This window comes from Sphaerodactylus townsendi, linkage group LG02 (genome assembly GCF_021028975.2).
Source record: "Sphaerodactylus townsendi isolate TG3544 linkage group LG02, MPM_Stown_v2.3, whole genome shotgun sequence".
NCBI classification, from domain to species: Eukaryota; Metazoa; Chordata; class Lepidosauria; order Squamata; family Sphaerodactylidae; genus Sphaerodactylus; species Sphaerodactylus townsendi.
Genome location: NC_059426.1, coordinates 80,590,121 through 80,609,083, shown reverse-complemented (window position 1 = coordinate 80,609,083; position 18,963 = coordinate 80,590,121). Strand labels below are relative to the sequence as shown.

General features: G+C 42.4%; 1 protein-coding gene across 1 annotated transcript in view; it reads left to right on the top strand.

The window, feature by feature from the left end:
* DUSP8 (dual specificity phosphatase 8) overlaps nt 1-18,963 on the top strand; it is a 115,179-nt gene that overhangs the window by 38,275 nt on the left and 57,941 nt on the right. Inside the window, exon 3 of the mRNA XM_048483635.1 lies at nt 8,448-8,586. Within this exon, the coding sequence (XP_048339592.1) occupies nt 8,448-8,586 (139 nt within the window). The remainder of the gene's footprint in view (nt 1-8,447; nt 8,587-18,963) is intronic.

The window sequence follows — 18,963 nt, the reverse complement described above, 5'->3', positions numbered from 1 at the left end:
GTCACTCTGGAATGAGTGATAATTCCCATGCTGGAAGAAGCAAAATGTGAATGGCCATTTGGGATTGTTAAGGAACATTTTAGGGCAATTAATGTAAGCTTGCATCCTTCCCTTCCAAAGTCATCCTTCTCCCTAATCTTTCTCCTCCTCAATTCTTAGTGCTCTAGAGTTTCAGAATCTACACACACAATCAAATAGCCATTTCCACTAGAAATATTGATTAAGGCATGACATGCTGGCATTTATTTCTCCTGTATTGGTTTGTTTTGACAATCATAATTGAGGGCTAAATTTAGCATCAGTAGCATCCCTCATGTTTCTTGCTGGCAACCAGACATGAGTCTGTCAGCAAGGGATGTGTTGAAAGTTGCCAAGCAACTACCCTTGGTTAAATAGGGCCAGTGAACTCAAAACAAGTTAGAATAGAATCTGTTTTCTCTATGGATTTGCAATTTGGAGTTGCATACTCCTCTGGGTCCAGAGGAAGACTTGTGGCAGGGAGGCTTTTGTTTGTTTTCTAGGTTTTCATGGATCTGAGGCCTCTCCAATAATACAAAAATGTGGCCTTCTAAGTCTTCAAGTGTGTAAATATATGCTGTGGTGCTTAGGTGTTGTATGCCTTCCCTATATCTTAATGCCACATTTATTTCAATAGATGGATTATCATGCTACAAATGAGAAAACAGCTTCGGTTTTATGAGATTCCTCCTGGCATTTTTCATTAAAATGTAGTGTTGGTGTTGTTGCTATTATTGTTGTTGTTGTTATTATTGCTGCCACTGATTCAAGTGGTAATTTGAGACATTGTCTCTTATTCTATAATGGGTGAACTTGACTTTGTACTTCCCCAGGATGAACTGTGTCAGTGCCCATTTTCAATAATTATACCTTATTCCTTAACAGAACTCATCAATCCAGAATGGCGATGATATACCAGGTGTGACAACATTTCAAATGAAATGGTGTGAGAGTGTATTTTCAACAGAGATCTCACCAACATCTGTGCCATTTGCACAAGTGAAGTAGCTGTCAGGAGTTGCAAGATAAGATTGGCAGATTACTTCTGGTTCTGACCAGTGGCGTTCCTGCCTAGGGACAGGGGGTACCCTCTGTCCCCGGGCGCCCCCCATTTGGTCAGGTGGGGGGGCGCCAACATTTCAGGGTCGTTTGTGTGTTTTTAAAGTTTTAAAGTGTTTTTTCATGTTCAAGCCTGCAGGGGGCGCATTTTTAAAGCTAGCAGCACCATGATTTCAGGGCATCATCAAGAGACTGCCCTGATGATACCACCCAAGTTTGGCGATGTTTGGTTCAGGGGAAGCAAGTTAATGGATCGCCTGAAATGGAATGCCCCCATCCCCATTGTTTTCAATGGGAGCTAACCTGAGATGGGGGCTACCCCTTTGAGGGACCATAACTTTGGTCCCCCTGAACCTAACTTCACCAAACTTGGGTGGCATCATAAGAATAGTTAACAGATGATACCCTGGAATTTTGGTGTCACTAGCTTTAAAAATACACCCCTTCCAGGCACCCCAAGAAATTTGCCCAAGATTCTTTTTTTTTGCAGTGACTTTGCTCCATTGTAGCCAATGGGGAATTTCTGAGTGTGTAGGCAGGCTGCACATTTTTGAAGATAGAGGCACCAGACTTTCAGTGTGGCTCCAGGAGGACCTCCTGGTAATAGCATCCAGGTTTGGAGACCTTTGCTTCTGGGGGTTCAATTTTATGGGCCTCTAAAAGGCTTATTTTGTTTCCCCGCTCCTGCACATGAAAGCCTGTGGGCTGAGTTCTCTCAGAACTCTCTCAACTCCCCCCCAACTCCAGAAAGCAAAGCTCACCAAGCTTGGATGCTATTACTCAAGGCCTCTTGGAGCCACCTTGAAAGTCTGGCACCTCTATCTTCAAAAATGTGCAGCCAGCGCTTACACACTCAGACATTCCCCAGAATCTGCCAGGCTCTTCAGCAAGTTCTGTGGTGGGAAAAATTACTTTTCCCACCATAGACTTCAATGGGGCTTTCTGTTATGCCCAGATGGCTCTGTGGTAGAGGTTTCAACAGGAGGCACTATGGTAGGGATCTTGCTCTGGGTGGGGGCATTTCCTGTAGCTGCTGGTGTGAGTCTCCTGAAAGGAACCAGCCAAATTTGCTAAAATGTGTGTGGAAGAGGAAAATGCTGTGGGCACCTAGTTGAAGGTGACTCTGATGCCCACAGCATTCGGCCATCACAGGCAAACTTTAGCAAAGTTGGCTGGTTCCTTTCAGGAGACTTACACCAGCAGCCCTGCAGGAAATAAGTGTCCCCGCCCAGAGAAAGACCACTACCACAGTGCCTCCTGTTGAAACCTCTACCACAGATCTGGGCATAACAGAAAGCCCCATTGAAGTTTATGGTGGGAAAAATATTTTTTCCCACCACAGAACTTGCTGAAAAGCCTGGCAGATTCTGGGGAATTTCTGAGTGTGTAAGCAGTGACCACACATTTTTGAAGATAGAGGCACCAGACTTTCAAGGTGGCTCCAAGAGGCCTTGAGTAATAGCATCCAAGCTTGGTGAGCTTTGCTTTTGGGGGTGGGTGCTGAGAAGTTCTGAGAGAACTCAGCCAGCAGGCTTCACGTGCAGGAGCAGAGAAACAAAATAAGCCTTTTAGGGGCCCATAAAATTGGACCCTCAGAAGCAAAGGTCTCTAAGCCTGGATGCTATTACCAGGAGGGCTTCCTGGAGCCACCTTGAAAGTCTGGTGCCTCTATCTTCAAAAATGTGCAGCCTGCCTCAGAAATTCCCCATTAGCTACAATGGAGCAAAGTCGCTGCAAAACATAGAATCTTGGGCAAATTTCTTGGGGTGCCTGGAAGGGGTGTATTTTTAAAGCTAGTGACACCAAAATTCCAGGGTATCATCTGTTAACTATTCTCATGATGCCACCCAAGTTTGGTGAAGTTAGGTTCAGGAGGACCAAAGTTATGGTCCCTCAAATGGGTAGCCCCCATCTCAGGTTAGCTCCCATTGAAAACAATGGGGATGGGGGCATTCCATTTGGGCGTCCATAACTTTGCTTCCCCTGAACCAAACATCGCCAAACTTGGGTGGTATCATCAGGGCAGTCTCTTGATGATGCCCTGAAATCATGGTGCCGCTAGCTTTAAAATGTGCTCCCTGCAGGCCAAAAATACCCCCCAAAAGCCCAAATACCTTGCATTCGCATTTGTTCATATTTGGGCAGGTCATAATCAGACAATTTTTGTCCGAATGTTCCCAAATTTGCCCAGATTCCAGCCGAATCTGCTATTTGTTTCATCTGAATCTCCAACCCTCAAAAGTGATGCTGTTTCAGGGTGGGGGAGAATCCGCCCCCAAACAGCATCACTTTCAATTTTGTTTTAACCGGGGACCCCAGATTCTCCCTTTAAGGTAGATTTAAAAGAAGAATCTGAGCTCTCTAGTTTAAACACCATTGAAAGTGATGCTGTTTGGGGGTGGATTCCACTGGAGGTGTTTTGTGAGAGACAATGCTGACATTTGTTTGGTAAATGTTTTGCTGGGGGTGATTTGTGAGAGATTTACATGCTTAATGCCCACTTGCACTGGCTTGGAGTTCTTTCTCAGGCTAACAACCTACCTCATAGGGTTGTTGTGATTAGGAAATTAGGAAAAGAGTTGGTGGGGAGAGAGCCATGTATGTTTTGCTGGGAGTGGGAGGTGTTTTGTGAGCTGGTACAAAAAATCATTGTTTGGTCATGGTGGGGGAGGGTGGCCACCGATACGCCGGGCCGGGGTGGGGGGGGCGCCAAACTCAGGTTTTGTCCCCGGGCACCAGTTTGCCTAGGTACACCCCTGGTTCTGACTGCAGCTGCTTCTTGACGGCTGTTATTCAGAACTTTTGATTCAGATCTTCTGAACATTTAGAATTCTAATTATTTGGAATTGGCCATATATTTGTATATTTTGGATATCACTACAGGTGGTGGGAAATAACATGTGCAGAGAATGTGCAAGGTGTGGGGAGACACACTCATAGCTGACTTATTCTGTTTTCTTGGAACATTTAATAGTAAACATTTGATTTCCTGTCTATATTCTAGTGACTCTGTGATCATTTGTGTAAAATTTTCCTGTAGGGTGAGCATTTTGTGGAGACGGAAATGCCAAATCTTCATGGCAATGCTTAGATAAAGAGGTGCAGTCTTAACCCTACTCTACTAGCACTGTTGTGAGACAGAAGCAAGCACTTTTATAAATATGCTAGCCAGAGGAAAGCATGTACTTGAACTACACCCACTTACCACTGGATATTTGTCATTGCACTACAGCAGCAATTCACAACAGGTTTATCTTGTTCACACAGGAAAATCTATTTGCAGTTCATAGCTGTAGCATTATAATAGGGCGCTATCTAATGACATGAGGATGCAGCCTTAGATTAACCCTTGCATTCAAGTGGAGCCTATAGAATGTTACAATTGAGAACCTGCAGGAACTTGTGGGAAGTATCTTGTTCCCCACCCCCACTATTTCCTCTTTCCCTTTCTTGAAAGCCCCCACAGCCTCTCCCTGTTTCCCACTTCCTTCTCTCCTTTCTATCCAGCAGCCTGCCTACCTCTGCCATCAGCTTTCCTATTCCCACCACCACCACCATCCACTACTAGAACACACTATGGCCCAGTTGTATGGTGTCATAGGATATGTAGGGGCACCTCACTTTCCCCTGTGTCATCCTTCCTACACTATTCTCTCTTTCTTTCCTCCTGCCAAACACCATATCCTTTCCCATTTCCCTGGGTTTCTGTCCTTCTCAGTCATTCTGTCCTACTCACTCATTTTTTCTGCCTCCCATCTTCACCTATTTATATACTTCATGAATACACTGCCTTTCTCTGCAGTGAGGAAAAAAAGTAACTTACAGTATTCTTCTCTCTTCTTTTTAATTCTATCATCAACCCTATGAAGCAGACTAAGCTGAAAGTACGTGACTAGTACAACATCTCTTAGTGAGCTTCCAAGGCATTTAAACCCGGGTCTCCCTGACGTTACTGTGAAGCTCTAACCACTCTATATCACACTGGCTTTCATAGGTTGTCTACTGCTGAACAGTAGCAAGCAGTTGGCCTAGCTGAGTCATACAAGTTGAGTGATATCAGGTTACTCAGAGGCTGCTGCAAGGTCTAGGGTTGCCAGCTTCCAGGTCCCTGGCTGCCCTGGAGGGTGGACTGAATGGCATTATATCCACTTGAGGCCTTTTACCTCCCCAACACCTGCCCTCAGACTGTGCCTCAAAATTCCCAGGAATTTCCCAACATGGATTTGGCAATCCTAACAAGGCCTGGTCCTTGTGAATCCTTCCTCAATGGCCAAAATAGGCCTGGAAGGGATCCTGCCCTCTCCCCCTGCTTTTTACTCACAGAAACCTGAAACCTGAAATCTGGTTGTCAAGCAACAGCCACTGAGAAAAGTCATTGCTTAAAGCTACAGACACCCCTTTTATCATTTTTTTGGGCTTTTAACCCCCCCCCCCTTTTTTAAAAATTTGATATTTTTCTGCAAACCTGGGGCCCTTTTCACATTTGTAGAAAGATCTGCCTTGCCCATTTATAGCTCCAGTCACCAGATCTTAGTATCCAATAAATTTGTCCGACTTCACTATTAAAATGTAAGATGAATCTGTACAAACTCCACTGTGAACCTCTCTTTTGGGAGACAAGCTCTGCTGAATTGTATATGCCTCTTGCCAAGCTTCCCAGAAGTCTTTCTTGGAAGTGCAGTTTTCCCTTTCCCCAAGAAAACTTTGTGAGAGCACATGCAATCAACCTCAGATGAGCTGTCAGATTTTCCTCCAGGATTCCTAGGCTGCTGGAGCATTCTCTCTCTTTAGGATTATGTATGGGGGGGAAAATCTGAAATACTGATACTGATTTGATATATGGTACAAGAGTATTAAGATCACACTATTTATTAATAGGAAGAAATAAAAGCATATAGCAATGCAGATTTCTAGGACTCCTGGCTGACAATATTTGGTGACAATTGGTGTTTATGGAATTGGTGTTGATGACATATTTGAAAGGCCAGATATGTTGAGCATCAATGGGGCTAGGCTGAGAGGCTCAGTATGGTTCTGATGCAAAGAAAGAAGTTGTGGAAACTTCTGTACCTAGAATTAACATTTGCTTATCCTCATTCTATGAACATATATTTTACCCATCTTCTCCATTAGGTTTGTGTATGTGGAGAAGTAGGTAGTTGATTGGATACTGCAAAAAAATCAATTACTCAGGGCCCAAGTGTTTACAGGTCTGCCCTGGTTCCAGTCGAGTAGACATACTCTGGGAGTTTCACCTTGTCGCGTTGAAACCGAATTCAAATATGTTTTCCCAGCAAGGAAAGAAGTGCCTCATGGGAGCCAATTTAGATCACGCTTAAACTTCCCCCCAACACAGTGTTGATCCAGAGCTGACGCCAACATGCCCAAGACTTTAAATTTCAACAGTGAACTCCCACCATATGTCATCTTGGCAGGACATGAGGCAGACCCACAGACAGTGTAACTAAGTGAGGTCCTCAGGTGGGCATATCTGCACCAGACATAAATGGTTTCTATAGTCATTCTCTCACTGCAAAAAAGCTGAGAATGGCAGCTCTGTGAATTGACAGAGCATTCTGACAGAGGTGGATTCCTCATGGGCCAAAAACAGTGGTGTGAAAACGGTGTAAACCCTTCGATACAGTTTTAAACCATTTTCACGCCGTCTTCACATCGCTGTTTTTGTCCCATGCAGAATCCACCAAAGTTCTTGGTATTCCCCAAATTACTACTCTCAGGCTTTTGAAGAAGCTATGACAGATACACTTGTAGTATAGATATGTATTAAGCTCATTACTAGGACATGCAGTCTCTGAATGCTGCTCTCAGTTAGTTTCCCTGTTCCTACAGTACACCAGACACATTAAAAGTAGATGGCCTGTACTAAAAACTGACTTGATTTAAACGCCTTTCAAAGCTGACTCCAACACACTAAGAGGCTATCTGGAATATAATGGAAATAGCTATTTAGTCCTTTCCCCATCCCCAACTGGCTGCTCTCTCTGGCTTTGCTTCACCACAGCTGCCTTCCCCTGACAGCAGAATGATAGATGTGCTTTGCGCCAGAGGGCAGAAGGCCGCCAGCTCGGAAGGCCAGCGTATGCCACCTATCAGGCTATTCAGCAAATGCACTGAGCCATGGCATTGTGAGGATTTTATCAGCCTTTAATGCATTAACCTTTCATTAGACATGGCAGCCTCTGACTATGCCTTGCACTCTCCTTCTGTATTCATGCCATTGCCTAGGTATGCTGGCCTTGTCACAGGAAAACCCCTTTTGTCTCTTCATGGACCCATGCAGTCCTAGTGTGCCCCATGGTTTCTTTCCTGCAGAGGTGCATGAGGCTTCCAAGGCTTTATTTGCACTAATTTTGGAATAGAGAGAAAACGGAACTGAAAAATTCCTCCCATAATCTTCTCTGCTCCTTCTGGTATACAGTATACTCTCATACATGCATATACAGGCATAGTACAGATCCTCTGAAAAAATCTAAGAAAGCAATGGTAACAAAGGATAACTACTGCATACTGAGGGTGGGAGTACCTGTGTGGTTCTTGCAGTTCAAAACAAAAGGCATTGGCTGTGCTTATATATTAAACCTAGGTCCAGTCATTCTGAAGAATACATTGGATGCCCTGGAATAGGCGCTGCCTTTTTATGGGTCTCAAACATTTGATTTTTATCCTGTCTTTCTCCTCCTTCCCGTCTCTCTGTTATTTCCCTTGTATCAACTTTTAGAGCATATGATTCTTGAAGTAGTTACATGTTTTTGTTATTATCTAAAGCATTGTGAACTCTTATGCTATATAAAAATATTTCAGTGGTTAATATAAAAGGAGGTCTAAGTTCTCCATAAAAATGCATTGAGGAATCCACTTACTCAATTTTCATGGTGCTATCATAAGGTCCTCTGGAATGGTTGAAAGAATGTGATCTGAATATTTTCAGTCTCAACATCAATTTGTAGTTTCATCATTGAATATTATTTGTACCGTAGTGGTATCTATAAGACCTCTTCCCCCACCTAAGTGGGCATTGTACTGTATATCACATTTGGGGTTCCCAGTTGTGTATCTTTGTAAGCTATGTATTTCCATTGTGTCCTTGAAATGTAAAACTGGCCTAACCATGCAACCCTTTATTTAGGCAATGGGGCACTGACTCTCCACACTAATTCCTTTTACAGAAACCAGAACAGTAAGTTCTGCTAAATCTTCTACAATCGCTAACATATCAGTTTTCTTATACCCATTCTGATCCTTTCATTGCATTCTGGCTCCATTGCTCTGTTGAGGTTGGAAAATAATGAATTAAGACTTTGAGGCATGTATATCCATTCTAAGGCTTTGGTGTGGTGCTTGTCTCACAGGTCGAGGCAGAAGAGCACCAAGATGTGGTAGTCTATGACCAGAGCACACGAGATGCAAATGGACTGGCAGCCGACAGTTTCCTCTCCGTTCTCCTTGGAAAACTGGACAGCTGTTTCCACAATGTCTCCATCCTTACAGGTAGGAACTGGTCGAAGTGTAGTGAAAAGCTCTTCCTGAATGAGGATATGGGAAGAAGCATTTCTGAGGATGATGTCCAGTTAAAGACTGGTGGTAGAAGGCCACTGGTTCTTACCGTATCTAATGACTATTCATAACTGGATCTCAGTAAATTAATGGAGTTCCTTAAACACATTGTGGCAGGTATCCTCTTTGCTTCTGTGTTCATCCATTTTAAATCAACAGTGTTTCAGATATTACAAACTTCTAAGACAAACCAGAAATGCTCTGAGCCAGTTTGTTATGTCTGTAATCAGATGTTTCATGATACAGTATTGGAACACCTGCATCATTTAAGACATGGAGTGGCTAAATTAATTACCCTGAATAAAGCAGAAGTCGCTATACAGCCTCTCACCCCTCACTTTATAGTATTACTGTCTTTTGTGTGTGGGAAGGGAAGGATTTGTGATATAGATCAGTTTTATAAAAAATAAAATGGGATAGGTCCCCCAAAGTCAATATGAAGCCTAGTCTGTTCTGACCAGTAGAGGGTAGTGTTGCTCACCCACAAGAATCAACACAGCCCCATCTATGCAAGTGAGCCCAACATTACAAGCTGAATGGCTGTGCCCAGTCACAATACAGTGAACTCCCTGCATCCTGTGGATTTTCCTCAAATAGCATAATTTTTACCAGGGATCCTGTGCCAGTCCCTTGTTTGGAGCCAGTTCTATGAAACAAATTGCCAGCAGCATTATCTTTGTAGAACTGGACATTAAGAAGATTGGGAGATCTGCAGGGAGCAAGGGAATTTCTTTGGGAAAATCCAGGTATTAGTAAAATCTTTCCCAAGCATGGTTCAGCCCATATTTCCATCATGGTTAATGTTTGCTGGGTAAATGAGTGAGTAGAATCATTTCCAGAACTCTTAAAAATTAATCAATGAATTCATTCGGAAAGAGGAAAAGGTGGGGGATTTAATTGCAATGAATAAGAGTCCCTGAGGGACTCTTATCCCTGATCACAGCCCATGTGGTAAAGTGACTAAGTAAGCATGATATTCTAATTATAGCCTTTCTGCAGAGCGAGTGCAGCTACAGTGCTACAAGAGTCAAGGGAGAAACATAAATGAATGAAATCCTGGAAGTGGACAAAGAGGAGGGAAGTTAACCCTCTCATTTATCCCACAGGATTTCGGAGTTTTGAAACAACGTACTCTTGACATTGAAGGGCAGCTTCTCACAGCTGGAGCCTGCAGAACTTGTTCTCCCACATTTTATGGCATTTCACCACCATTGCCGGGTTTTATGGCTAAATATATGAGTAATTTAATCAATCCACATCTCCGCAGATATTTTATGCTTGCTCGGCTAAATGTGTTACCGACTGCCCAAACAAGAGGCAGATATCATGGCATCCCACAGGAGAACAGGACTTGTTCCTGTGCAGCGGGCCTACCCGAAACAACTGAACACGTGCTCCTTCATTGCAAAGATTTGGCAGTCTATCGGTTGCTTTTTCTCGAGGCCATCTTGAAGAAATTTTCAGTGAGATCAGACAAGGAAATAGTTTCACACCTGCTTAGTGACCATCATCCCCACACTACTGAATCAGTTGCCAGGTTTTTAACAAAGGCACTTGGATCAAGAGTGAAACCTTTGTGTAAATTTTAGTCAATTGGTTTTAACATAATCTGTATTTTACCACTCTTTATATGCCATTAAAGGTTTTGTATTTGTTGTATTTGTTTGTTATCCCACAGGATTGGAAAGTTGGCCTTCTGCTTCTCTTTCAAACAAGACTTAAGGCTGCACACTTAGCATGTGTGGCAACTCATGCGCAATCCTATGTAGTTGTTCCACTAAGACCATTCAAGTCAGTGGCCTTGAAGCAGAGTAAGTCTGTTTAGGACTGTGCTCCTGAACCCTTAGGAACTGCTCAATGTATTAAAGTAGCGGTTCCTCCAGATTTTTTTCAGTGTTTTTAATGAACACTGCAGGGTTCTGTCAAAGAAGTGTATAATGGGAATAAAGTCCTCTGCTGCCTATTGCCCATTTCTATCTTAAGAATGGGCTGATCCTCAGCATGCTTCTGGCCATTGTATTCAAGAACTGTTGAAGTATTCAACATCCACTAATTGGTTCAGTCTTTTAAAAACAAACAAGAGTTATCAATTCAGTAGCAATCCTATGATGTCACAATTATTTCACATTGCTTGCTAACATACAAAACAATCGGTTGCATCTTATAGCAGGAAAGTGTATTGTTCATTCAGTATCCAGTTTGACACTGCATGGATGCTCAGATTAAAAGTTACAATACTTCTAAGGTACTTCTATGCCTTCCCCTTTACAGGTGCAGTGGCCACTCTCTCAAAGGCCTAGGCCCGTAGTGGCGAACCTTTGGCACTCCAAACTGGAGTGCCAAAAGTTCGCCACCACGGGCCTAGGACCCTTCACTCTAAAATAAACAAGCATGATTTGATACATAGGTTAATATTTTTTCCTCCAAATTATTCTTGCGTAGGGAAAGTGCTATATGTGAAGCAGTTGTACTCAGCCAGAAAACAGTTATCTTTACAACCAAACAAAATGTAACAGGCAGGCACATTTGTTAGTTCAAGTATCTACCCATCCCATTCATGTACAAAGTGGGATGGGTTGGTGGGGATCAAATTTTGGTACTGGAAGGAATATTTAAGTGAGGTGAAGTAGACCCTCACCATGGTCTATCACCACAGTCACTTTCAGGTATGTTAGTGATAAGGATAATATGAAACAGTTCTTGGCATCTAGTATTCTCAGAAGAAGAAAAAACCTTTCTCTGGGAAAGAATTTGATCATGTGAGCCCCACTTTCAATGTGAAGTGGTATAGCCCAGATTCAAGTTTACCTCTTCCATGTGAATTATGCCTTAGTTCACCTTCCTTTCTTTTTAGTGTTAGGATGTTTGAGGTAACCATTAAATAATAACCGCCCAGAGCCCTTCGGGGATGGGGCGGTTTAGAAGTTTTAGAAGATGGGGCGGTTTAGAAGTTTTAGAAGATGGGGCGGTTTAGAAGTCCAAAAAATAAATAAATAAAATAAATAAATAAATGTTTTTTTCAGTATATTTTTCCATCTTCTACAGAATTATTGACATTTTGTTAACAATTGTTGTGACCAATCTGTACAGTTTTATTAAAATCAATTGGAATTTTTTTTAAAAAATCACCAAAATTTGCTGCAGATACTATGAAGATCATTATTTAATTGATAGAGAGTATCTTTACCATAACTCTGCTTTTGGAAAGATTGTGGCTGAAAGAATAGCCCTTGTAGTACCCTATATAACATGATCCCCGTCAGGGGTGTTCTGCAATAATTTCGTTCTTTGTACGGCTGGCAAATGTGTGCAACCAGAAATTTTAATACAGGACACTTATGGCATCATGGTTGTTGTGTGTCAAATAGCATTGTGGGCATATTTTATTGAATTGGAAGACAGGTGAATACTAAGAAGCACAGATTCGGGTAGAGATAGTATTTCATTGGATATGTGAGTGCAGACAGCTGATGCAAGACAAATCTTCTGTATCTTTGTGAACCAAAATTTAACAAAACATATCCAAAATCTCTGTACTGCAGAACTTGAGGTCACTGTACAATAGACTTGATCTCTGGAGAATGATTTGCCTTGAACTTGCTGTGTGCTATTGACAAGTTAATTAATCTTTTATCCTGTCTGCTAAAAAGGAGAATGCAAATGTCAATGTCTTATCTATGAATTCTGAAGTCCTTCTGGGTGGAGACAGTTACTTAGCAACACTACTTCACACAGTAGGTCCCTGGTGCTAGTGTTGATTATACAGCAACAACAGTAAGATCCTTTAAAGGCATAAAATAACCATAAGATCATACGTACAAAATAACCTTAAAACTTGCTGCTGCTATCATGCAATGCTTCAGGTTTGATCATTTCAGAATGCAAAATAAAAAGGAAGACTAGGAAGTTGGTGATTTAACTGCATCTATTACTGTCCGCTCAATAATTTGCAAGTGATTGCAGTTCCTTCCCCTCCCACAGCAGAAATGATGCAGACTGGCCTTATGGTCAGTGGAGCATGTGCCAACCTTGCTTGAATAAAGGACAAGGGGACCAGCATAAATTTCACAACTGTGGAATTCACAATTGAACTGCCACCCTGTTCAATTAGTGCAGACAAGCTCAACCTCACTCATAGAATTTTGACTGCTTTTTCCAGGGGTGTTCAGGAAATATTTAGTATCATTTCATATCTGTTAAGTGAAGAGCAGTCTTCTGACCTGGAGGCTTGCAGCCAAACAGTTGACTGTGAATTTATGCCTTTCTCAACTTGTCCATTGTTCCTCCCTATTATATTCTGTTTTCATGCCTCTGCCTCTTTTGTTCCCTTCATTTTCCTGAAATACGACTGTGATGAAAGAACACACTTTACTGTAAGAATGCTAGTGTGGTAATAATCTAGTTGAACATGCAATCTTGTTGAACATGCAATCTAGTTTATTGCATGAACTGAGACTGAAGGAAGGACATTTTAACAGCTAAAAAATTTGTACCTACTGATGAGCCTTAAGAAATGCAGATCAATTCACATCAAGACTGTTAAGATTATCTCTAATTCTCAACATGGATATTAAGACCAGAAATTGAAGTCTTGGGCAAGCAGAATAGATATTTCTGCAGAAAAATCTAAAAAAGAAATACATAGGGGTTATCCCCCCCCACCCACCCGATAGATGCAATACTTGTAGCTGCATGGAATTAATGTTATCTGTGGCTATTACTAGGCAACCACCACTAGTCTTTGCCAACAGTATTGCCATCTTCCAAGTGTTGGTTTCTGTCAGTAAAAGGCAGGGTTAGGGCCTTTCCAGGGCCATTTTTATCTTTGAGGGAGGATTAATCAGTGTTTGGCCTGGCTACAACTACCAGTAATTTGATTCCACATAACTTACCTGGCTCACCCGGGCCCATTTCCTTGCTACTGTTCAACAGCAACCATCCCATGGTAGCCACTGTAGTGTGACACAGTTTGGATGATCCAGTGTTGACTCCCTGCTGTGCTGTGGAAGCTCACTGGGTGTGTTTGCGTGCTCTCAGCCTAATCTTTCCCACAGGCTTGTTGTGAGGATAAAATGTAGGAGAGGAAAATGATGTAAGCTGTTTTGAAGAAAGATTTGTGAAGAGAGGTGGGATTATAAATGAAGTAAATAATATAGCTGTAGAAGTGGGGGGCAGATGGTTGATGGAGTGAAGGAAGAAAAGAAATGCAAGGGGATGCAGGGTGCCAGGAGAAAATAGTGTGAGTAGGGGAATACAGGGGAAAGTGAAATGCTCCTCACAGATTCCCCACTGTTCACCTGGAGTCCAGCCTGGATGGTGACTGGCACCATGCAGTTGGGCTCAGCTTGGTGACTGGCACTGTGCAACTTGGGGGAGAGGCTGCCCAGGAGAGGTAAGGTGGGGAAGGTGAAGAGGGCAGGCAAAGGTGAGTTGGTTGGTGGGTGGGGAAGAGTAAGGGAAATAGGAAGAAGGAAAAGTGCAGAGTCTATGGAGCCTTTCAGGAAATAGTGGGGGAGGAGAAATGAGATGCCCCCTCAGGTTCTTGTGGGTCTCCTGCTTAGACCTTTTATTTGTGGTGTTGCATCCTTAAACCTTACTCTGTACATTTTCAAAAGGCATGGATAAAGCAAGCCTGCTTTTAATCATATCTATTCTCGACTTCTTTCCACTTCCTAAAGCATTTCCAAGATGTTACTTTTAGAAATTAAGACAGGTACACCCCGGTTCCAAAAGATACAGCACCTTTTTATCATGGTTTCTCCAGTGGTGGGATTCAGCCTATTCGCACCAGTTCGGTAGAACCAATAGCTAATTTTTTGTCTAGTTTGGAGAACTGGTTGTAATCCCACCACTGAGTCCTTTAGGAACCGGTTGTTAAATTATTTGAACCCCACCACTGGGTTTCTCCCTTCCTACTGCAGCCTAATGAGTCTAATGAGGACCTCAAAGATCTGCTCAGTGGGTCTTTTGTTCTTCATCCTGATTGGCTGTTGGGGTGGGATCTTTTTTAAAATATTTTTTTCGTGTGCAGCTACGCAGATGCGTAGTAGAATTTCTCCAGCTCTGCGTTTGAGCAGCTTTCTTCTGATTGCCTATTGTGTTGGAGCAGAAACAATACTCTGCCCTCTGTTTGTTTTTGGGGTGCAGCTACATAAATGCACAGTTTCATCATTCTAACTCTCTACTTGCACAGATTCGTTGACACAGAAGGCTAATCTGAGATTGGGTGCATCCTGCAAGCAACCTCATTTGCCGGTGGTTAACATATTAAACCAGTCGTAGCTACACACGTGTGTACATTTGCTCTTCCCCTCTTCACAGAAGCTTTTCTTCATAGCCATTACCAGCCCACAAAAAAAGGCTGTTTGCGCTCTGTGCATAGCCCACTGTGCTCTGATTGGCTGGAACATTCCACGTCACTCCCTAGGGTGGGAAAAATAAACCCACTCTGTCCCCTGTGTCTCCCCACTTAGCCGGCTTCAGCCCATGTTTTTCAAAAAGTTGCACTTCCCTGCCGGTTTTTGAAAAATGCGGGATAAGGGGGAAAGATAGAACCGAGTTGGGCATTGAAGCCATGGGGAGTCCTTGCCCAAACTAGGATTTTTGCTGTGAGTATCACGGGATAATTTGCCCATGGAGAATCAACCTATGAAGACACAATGTATGTTTTTGAATATTAGTTTTTCTGCATGCAAAGATGGAAAGGCTACCATTGTTTTTAAAGTTAACAAAAAGTCACATTCTTTATTTTCCTGTGAAGTTCAGGTTCGATCTGGGAAACTTTGTTGGGGACCTATGGTAGTTTTTGCCAAGTCCTCCCTTGGTTCATTGCCTTTATCTTTACCTCACAGTGAGCTTATGCTAAAACTCTGAACCCCTTGAAAGAAGAAAGTGGTAGAAGTGTGGTAAACAAACCTGCCACCAATGCAATCCCTGTAAATTCAGTAGAATTTGTTCCAGTGGAAAAAGTGGACCTTCAGGCTCTATATAAATTTTTCAAACTATCACAAACTCACAAGCTCAGATTTCTCAGAACACACACACACACACGAACCATTTCATTCAAGGAGGGGAGGGAGCCTGTTCCCAGAAGTTGCTGATAATTTCCTTCCTGAGGTTTTGGCAAGAATTCTTATGTGTGTTTTTGCTGTGGCGTCATGAGCTATATGCCCTTGAGCCCGCCAATTCACTAATGTCAAACACAGACCACTAATGTGCTGGGTGGGGGGAAGGAACTGAAATGTAGAACACTGGGTCATGGCTGCTGAATTTTATGTGGAAAGCATGACTCAAATCAAAGTGGGGAGACTGCTGAAAACTTGAAAAGAGGCAGGCAGAGCAGATTTGTAATGCACACATGCACAGAATTTCCTCTTTCGTCTAATGTAGGCTGCAGCCCATTAATTTGGACTAAAAGGTTTACTTCTTGGGAGGTCTGAAAGCCACTTATGTGCTACTTGCTGAAGTTATACTTAAGGTAATGTCTTGATATAGTGTGAGAACCATAACGATTAGAAAGACCATCACAGCACAGTCCTAAATAGAGTTACATTTTGCTAAGCCCATTGATAGCACTGCCTGCAGACTTGTTTCCCTTTTTGAAGGTTGCTTCATACTACTTTTCCCTAGCAAAAGTGATACTCTTGCTTTCCAGCATTTTCAATCACATGCATATGTTTATTTAAAAAAATTGTACAGCACAAAAGCAATCTGGTCTTACACAGAGGCTACTCAGATGCATCTGAAAGGATTTTTATCATTTGGAAAGTATTTTCTCTGCACCTAAACATTTTCCTCTAAGGTCAAAGTGGATAACATAAAACAATAAACATGGTAATAAAGGTATTAAAATCAAGATGCAATAATTAAAAGTAAAATTAACTTGCTTCTCCCCAAAAGATCAAATAACTGACATGTTTGCTAAAGTACTTTACATCCTTTCTGGAATCCTAATAAAGATGTCAGTTTCCTAAGTAAATGCTTCCAAAGCTCAACCACTACAAGAGTGACGCTCCTTGCTGCAGCCCTCATTTACTGGACCGATGCAGTAGCAAGCAATGCTGCTAACCCTGTCTTACCTGGTATGTGGATTCCCACAGGGACAGCTGGTGATCCTAAAAGAAAGATGCATTTGGGGGATTTTGATATCAAAGTGAAAAAACTAAAACTTACAATTGTCAACTAGTGTTTCGTGGCCTTGGGCTTCCCTTTTCAAGTGTTTATATGAGTTGAAATTTCAGATTTTTAGCATCATTTTAGGCACGACTCCTGACCTCAGGAGTACCTTGAGTAGCTACATTCTGGGTCTGAAGAAAGCAGAAGGATTGTTGGAAGTCTCTAAGGTCCCTAACTTTGATGACTTTCCCTTCATCTCCTTCATCCCAAAATCTTATTATTGGAAAGTCATTATAGCTGTTTGCATTTGAACAGCTTGCTGGTGACGAACTCTGTATTTTAAAGCTGCAAACTCACCTGAGTACCTTTCTTGTTCATGCAACTCCGGAGAATGCATTGTGGATATTTCATTTCAGAAATTACTTTGAATTATCTATTTATTTGTAAAGGTTCATGTCCTATCTTTAACCAAATTGTCCTCTAGGCAATTTACAACACACTGAAGCAATACAAAATATCGCCTAGCAACCCTTGGTTGTGTGCCTTATGATGTAAATCCCCTTGAGGATTTCTGTAAAAGGAAGGGGGCAATTTTGACCAGTTTCTCTCACAACCTGCATTTTCAGAGGCATTTTTGGGCTAGAGCAGGAGAAATAAATGGAAGTAATTCTCTACATATGATAATCCATCCTGTCTTCAGAAATCTCAGGGCGTATCTGCTAAAGATGGTGCCCAGGACAAGCATTGCCCAGCAATAAGCTGCACCTCCCCTTCCAATTTCACCTAGGGCTTGTCCAGCTTCAGCTGCACCTCCCCTTCCAATTTCACCTAGGGCTTGTCCAGCCAGATTGAGCCCAACCTTGAACTGCAGGCTTTGGCCAGCCTTATACTGCCGCCCCCCCCCCCCCCCCGCTCTGAAGTTCTGCCTCCTAAGTTTCCCATGGCAAAATTAACTGTGTCAGTATTTATGGGGAGTTCTAGGCTTCTTGGCCACAGTGTGTACATTGCAGCGTTCTTGATTGTGAGAGCTGTAATTCATACATTATTTTTATGAGAATTTCCTACACTAGAAATTCCACCTGAAAGAAGCTGCTTCATTCCAAAAGTTACAGACCCAAGTGCAGAGTACATTCATATCTCAAAAAAACCAGACTGTCTGTATGGTTTTTCCCCCCTGTTTGTTCCCATATAAGATGCACACCAGAACGGTGTAATTAAGGCTCAGTTTCTGCTCACATTTATTTTAAGGAGGAATGCAACAAGATATTCATGGAGATGTCTATATTTACGACTTGAGCCAAGGGCTCGGGGAGTCATTATCTGTTTTTTTACCCTGGTAGTAGGTGGAGAATTCTGATAAAACAAGCAAAATCTAATTTTACAAATGTTCTAGCTAAGATATGGCAGATGAACGTGCTTGAATGTGATTGTGTTTCTGTGGGCAAAGAGCTCAAGCAACTGGGTCCATAGTTAAGCCACTGGTGTTAGGGATATATTCCATGTAGGGATGTATTCCCTGTACCTCCTGAGTTGCAGACATATCATGCATTGATTCTTTATGCTAGGTTTACAAAGCCGTCCCATTTCAATCAGAAACCCTGGCTGGAATTTCCCCACAGCTGATAGCTGATAACATCTTTTGGTGTATGAAACCCAGCCAGCCCACTGGAGTAAAAATCCCCTAGTTGTAAAGAGTTGAGTCACTGCTGGAAGCCTCTTGAAGAGGCTTGGGCTCCTGCCTGTCAGTCTGGATTCAGTTCATTTCTACCTGCAATGCCTTGGGCACACACATGCACCTACCTGCCTTATGGGCCTGCTTAACTGTCTGTAATAATGCTAGTTATCATGTCATGTGCTTCTTCATGTAGTAACTTGGTGCTGGTCTCACCTGTGGGGGGTTTCATATAGCAAAGAGAGCATCAGAGGGACACACAAGGATTGACACAGAGCAAGCTCTTGAAGTCCCAACAGTTTGAAGTTTTTTTCTGGTGAGGAAGGAAGATGAAACGAAAGAGGGACAATAAAGTACATCTGCACTTTCAAATCTGCTGTTTTTTCTTGCTTTCTTATGAAGCTAAAGATACTCTCTCTTTTTTTTGGAAGTATGTATAAAACTGTCCTGCTTGCTGCTTGCCATTTGCAGGAAGAGAGAGCCTGTTGATTTAGATGGATTTCCTTATGTCACATAGAGCTCTG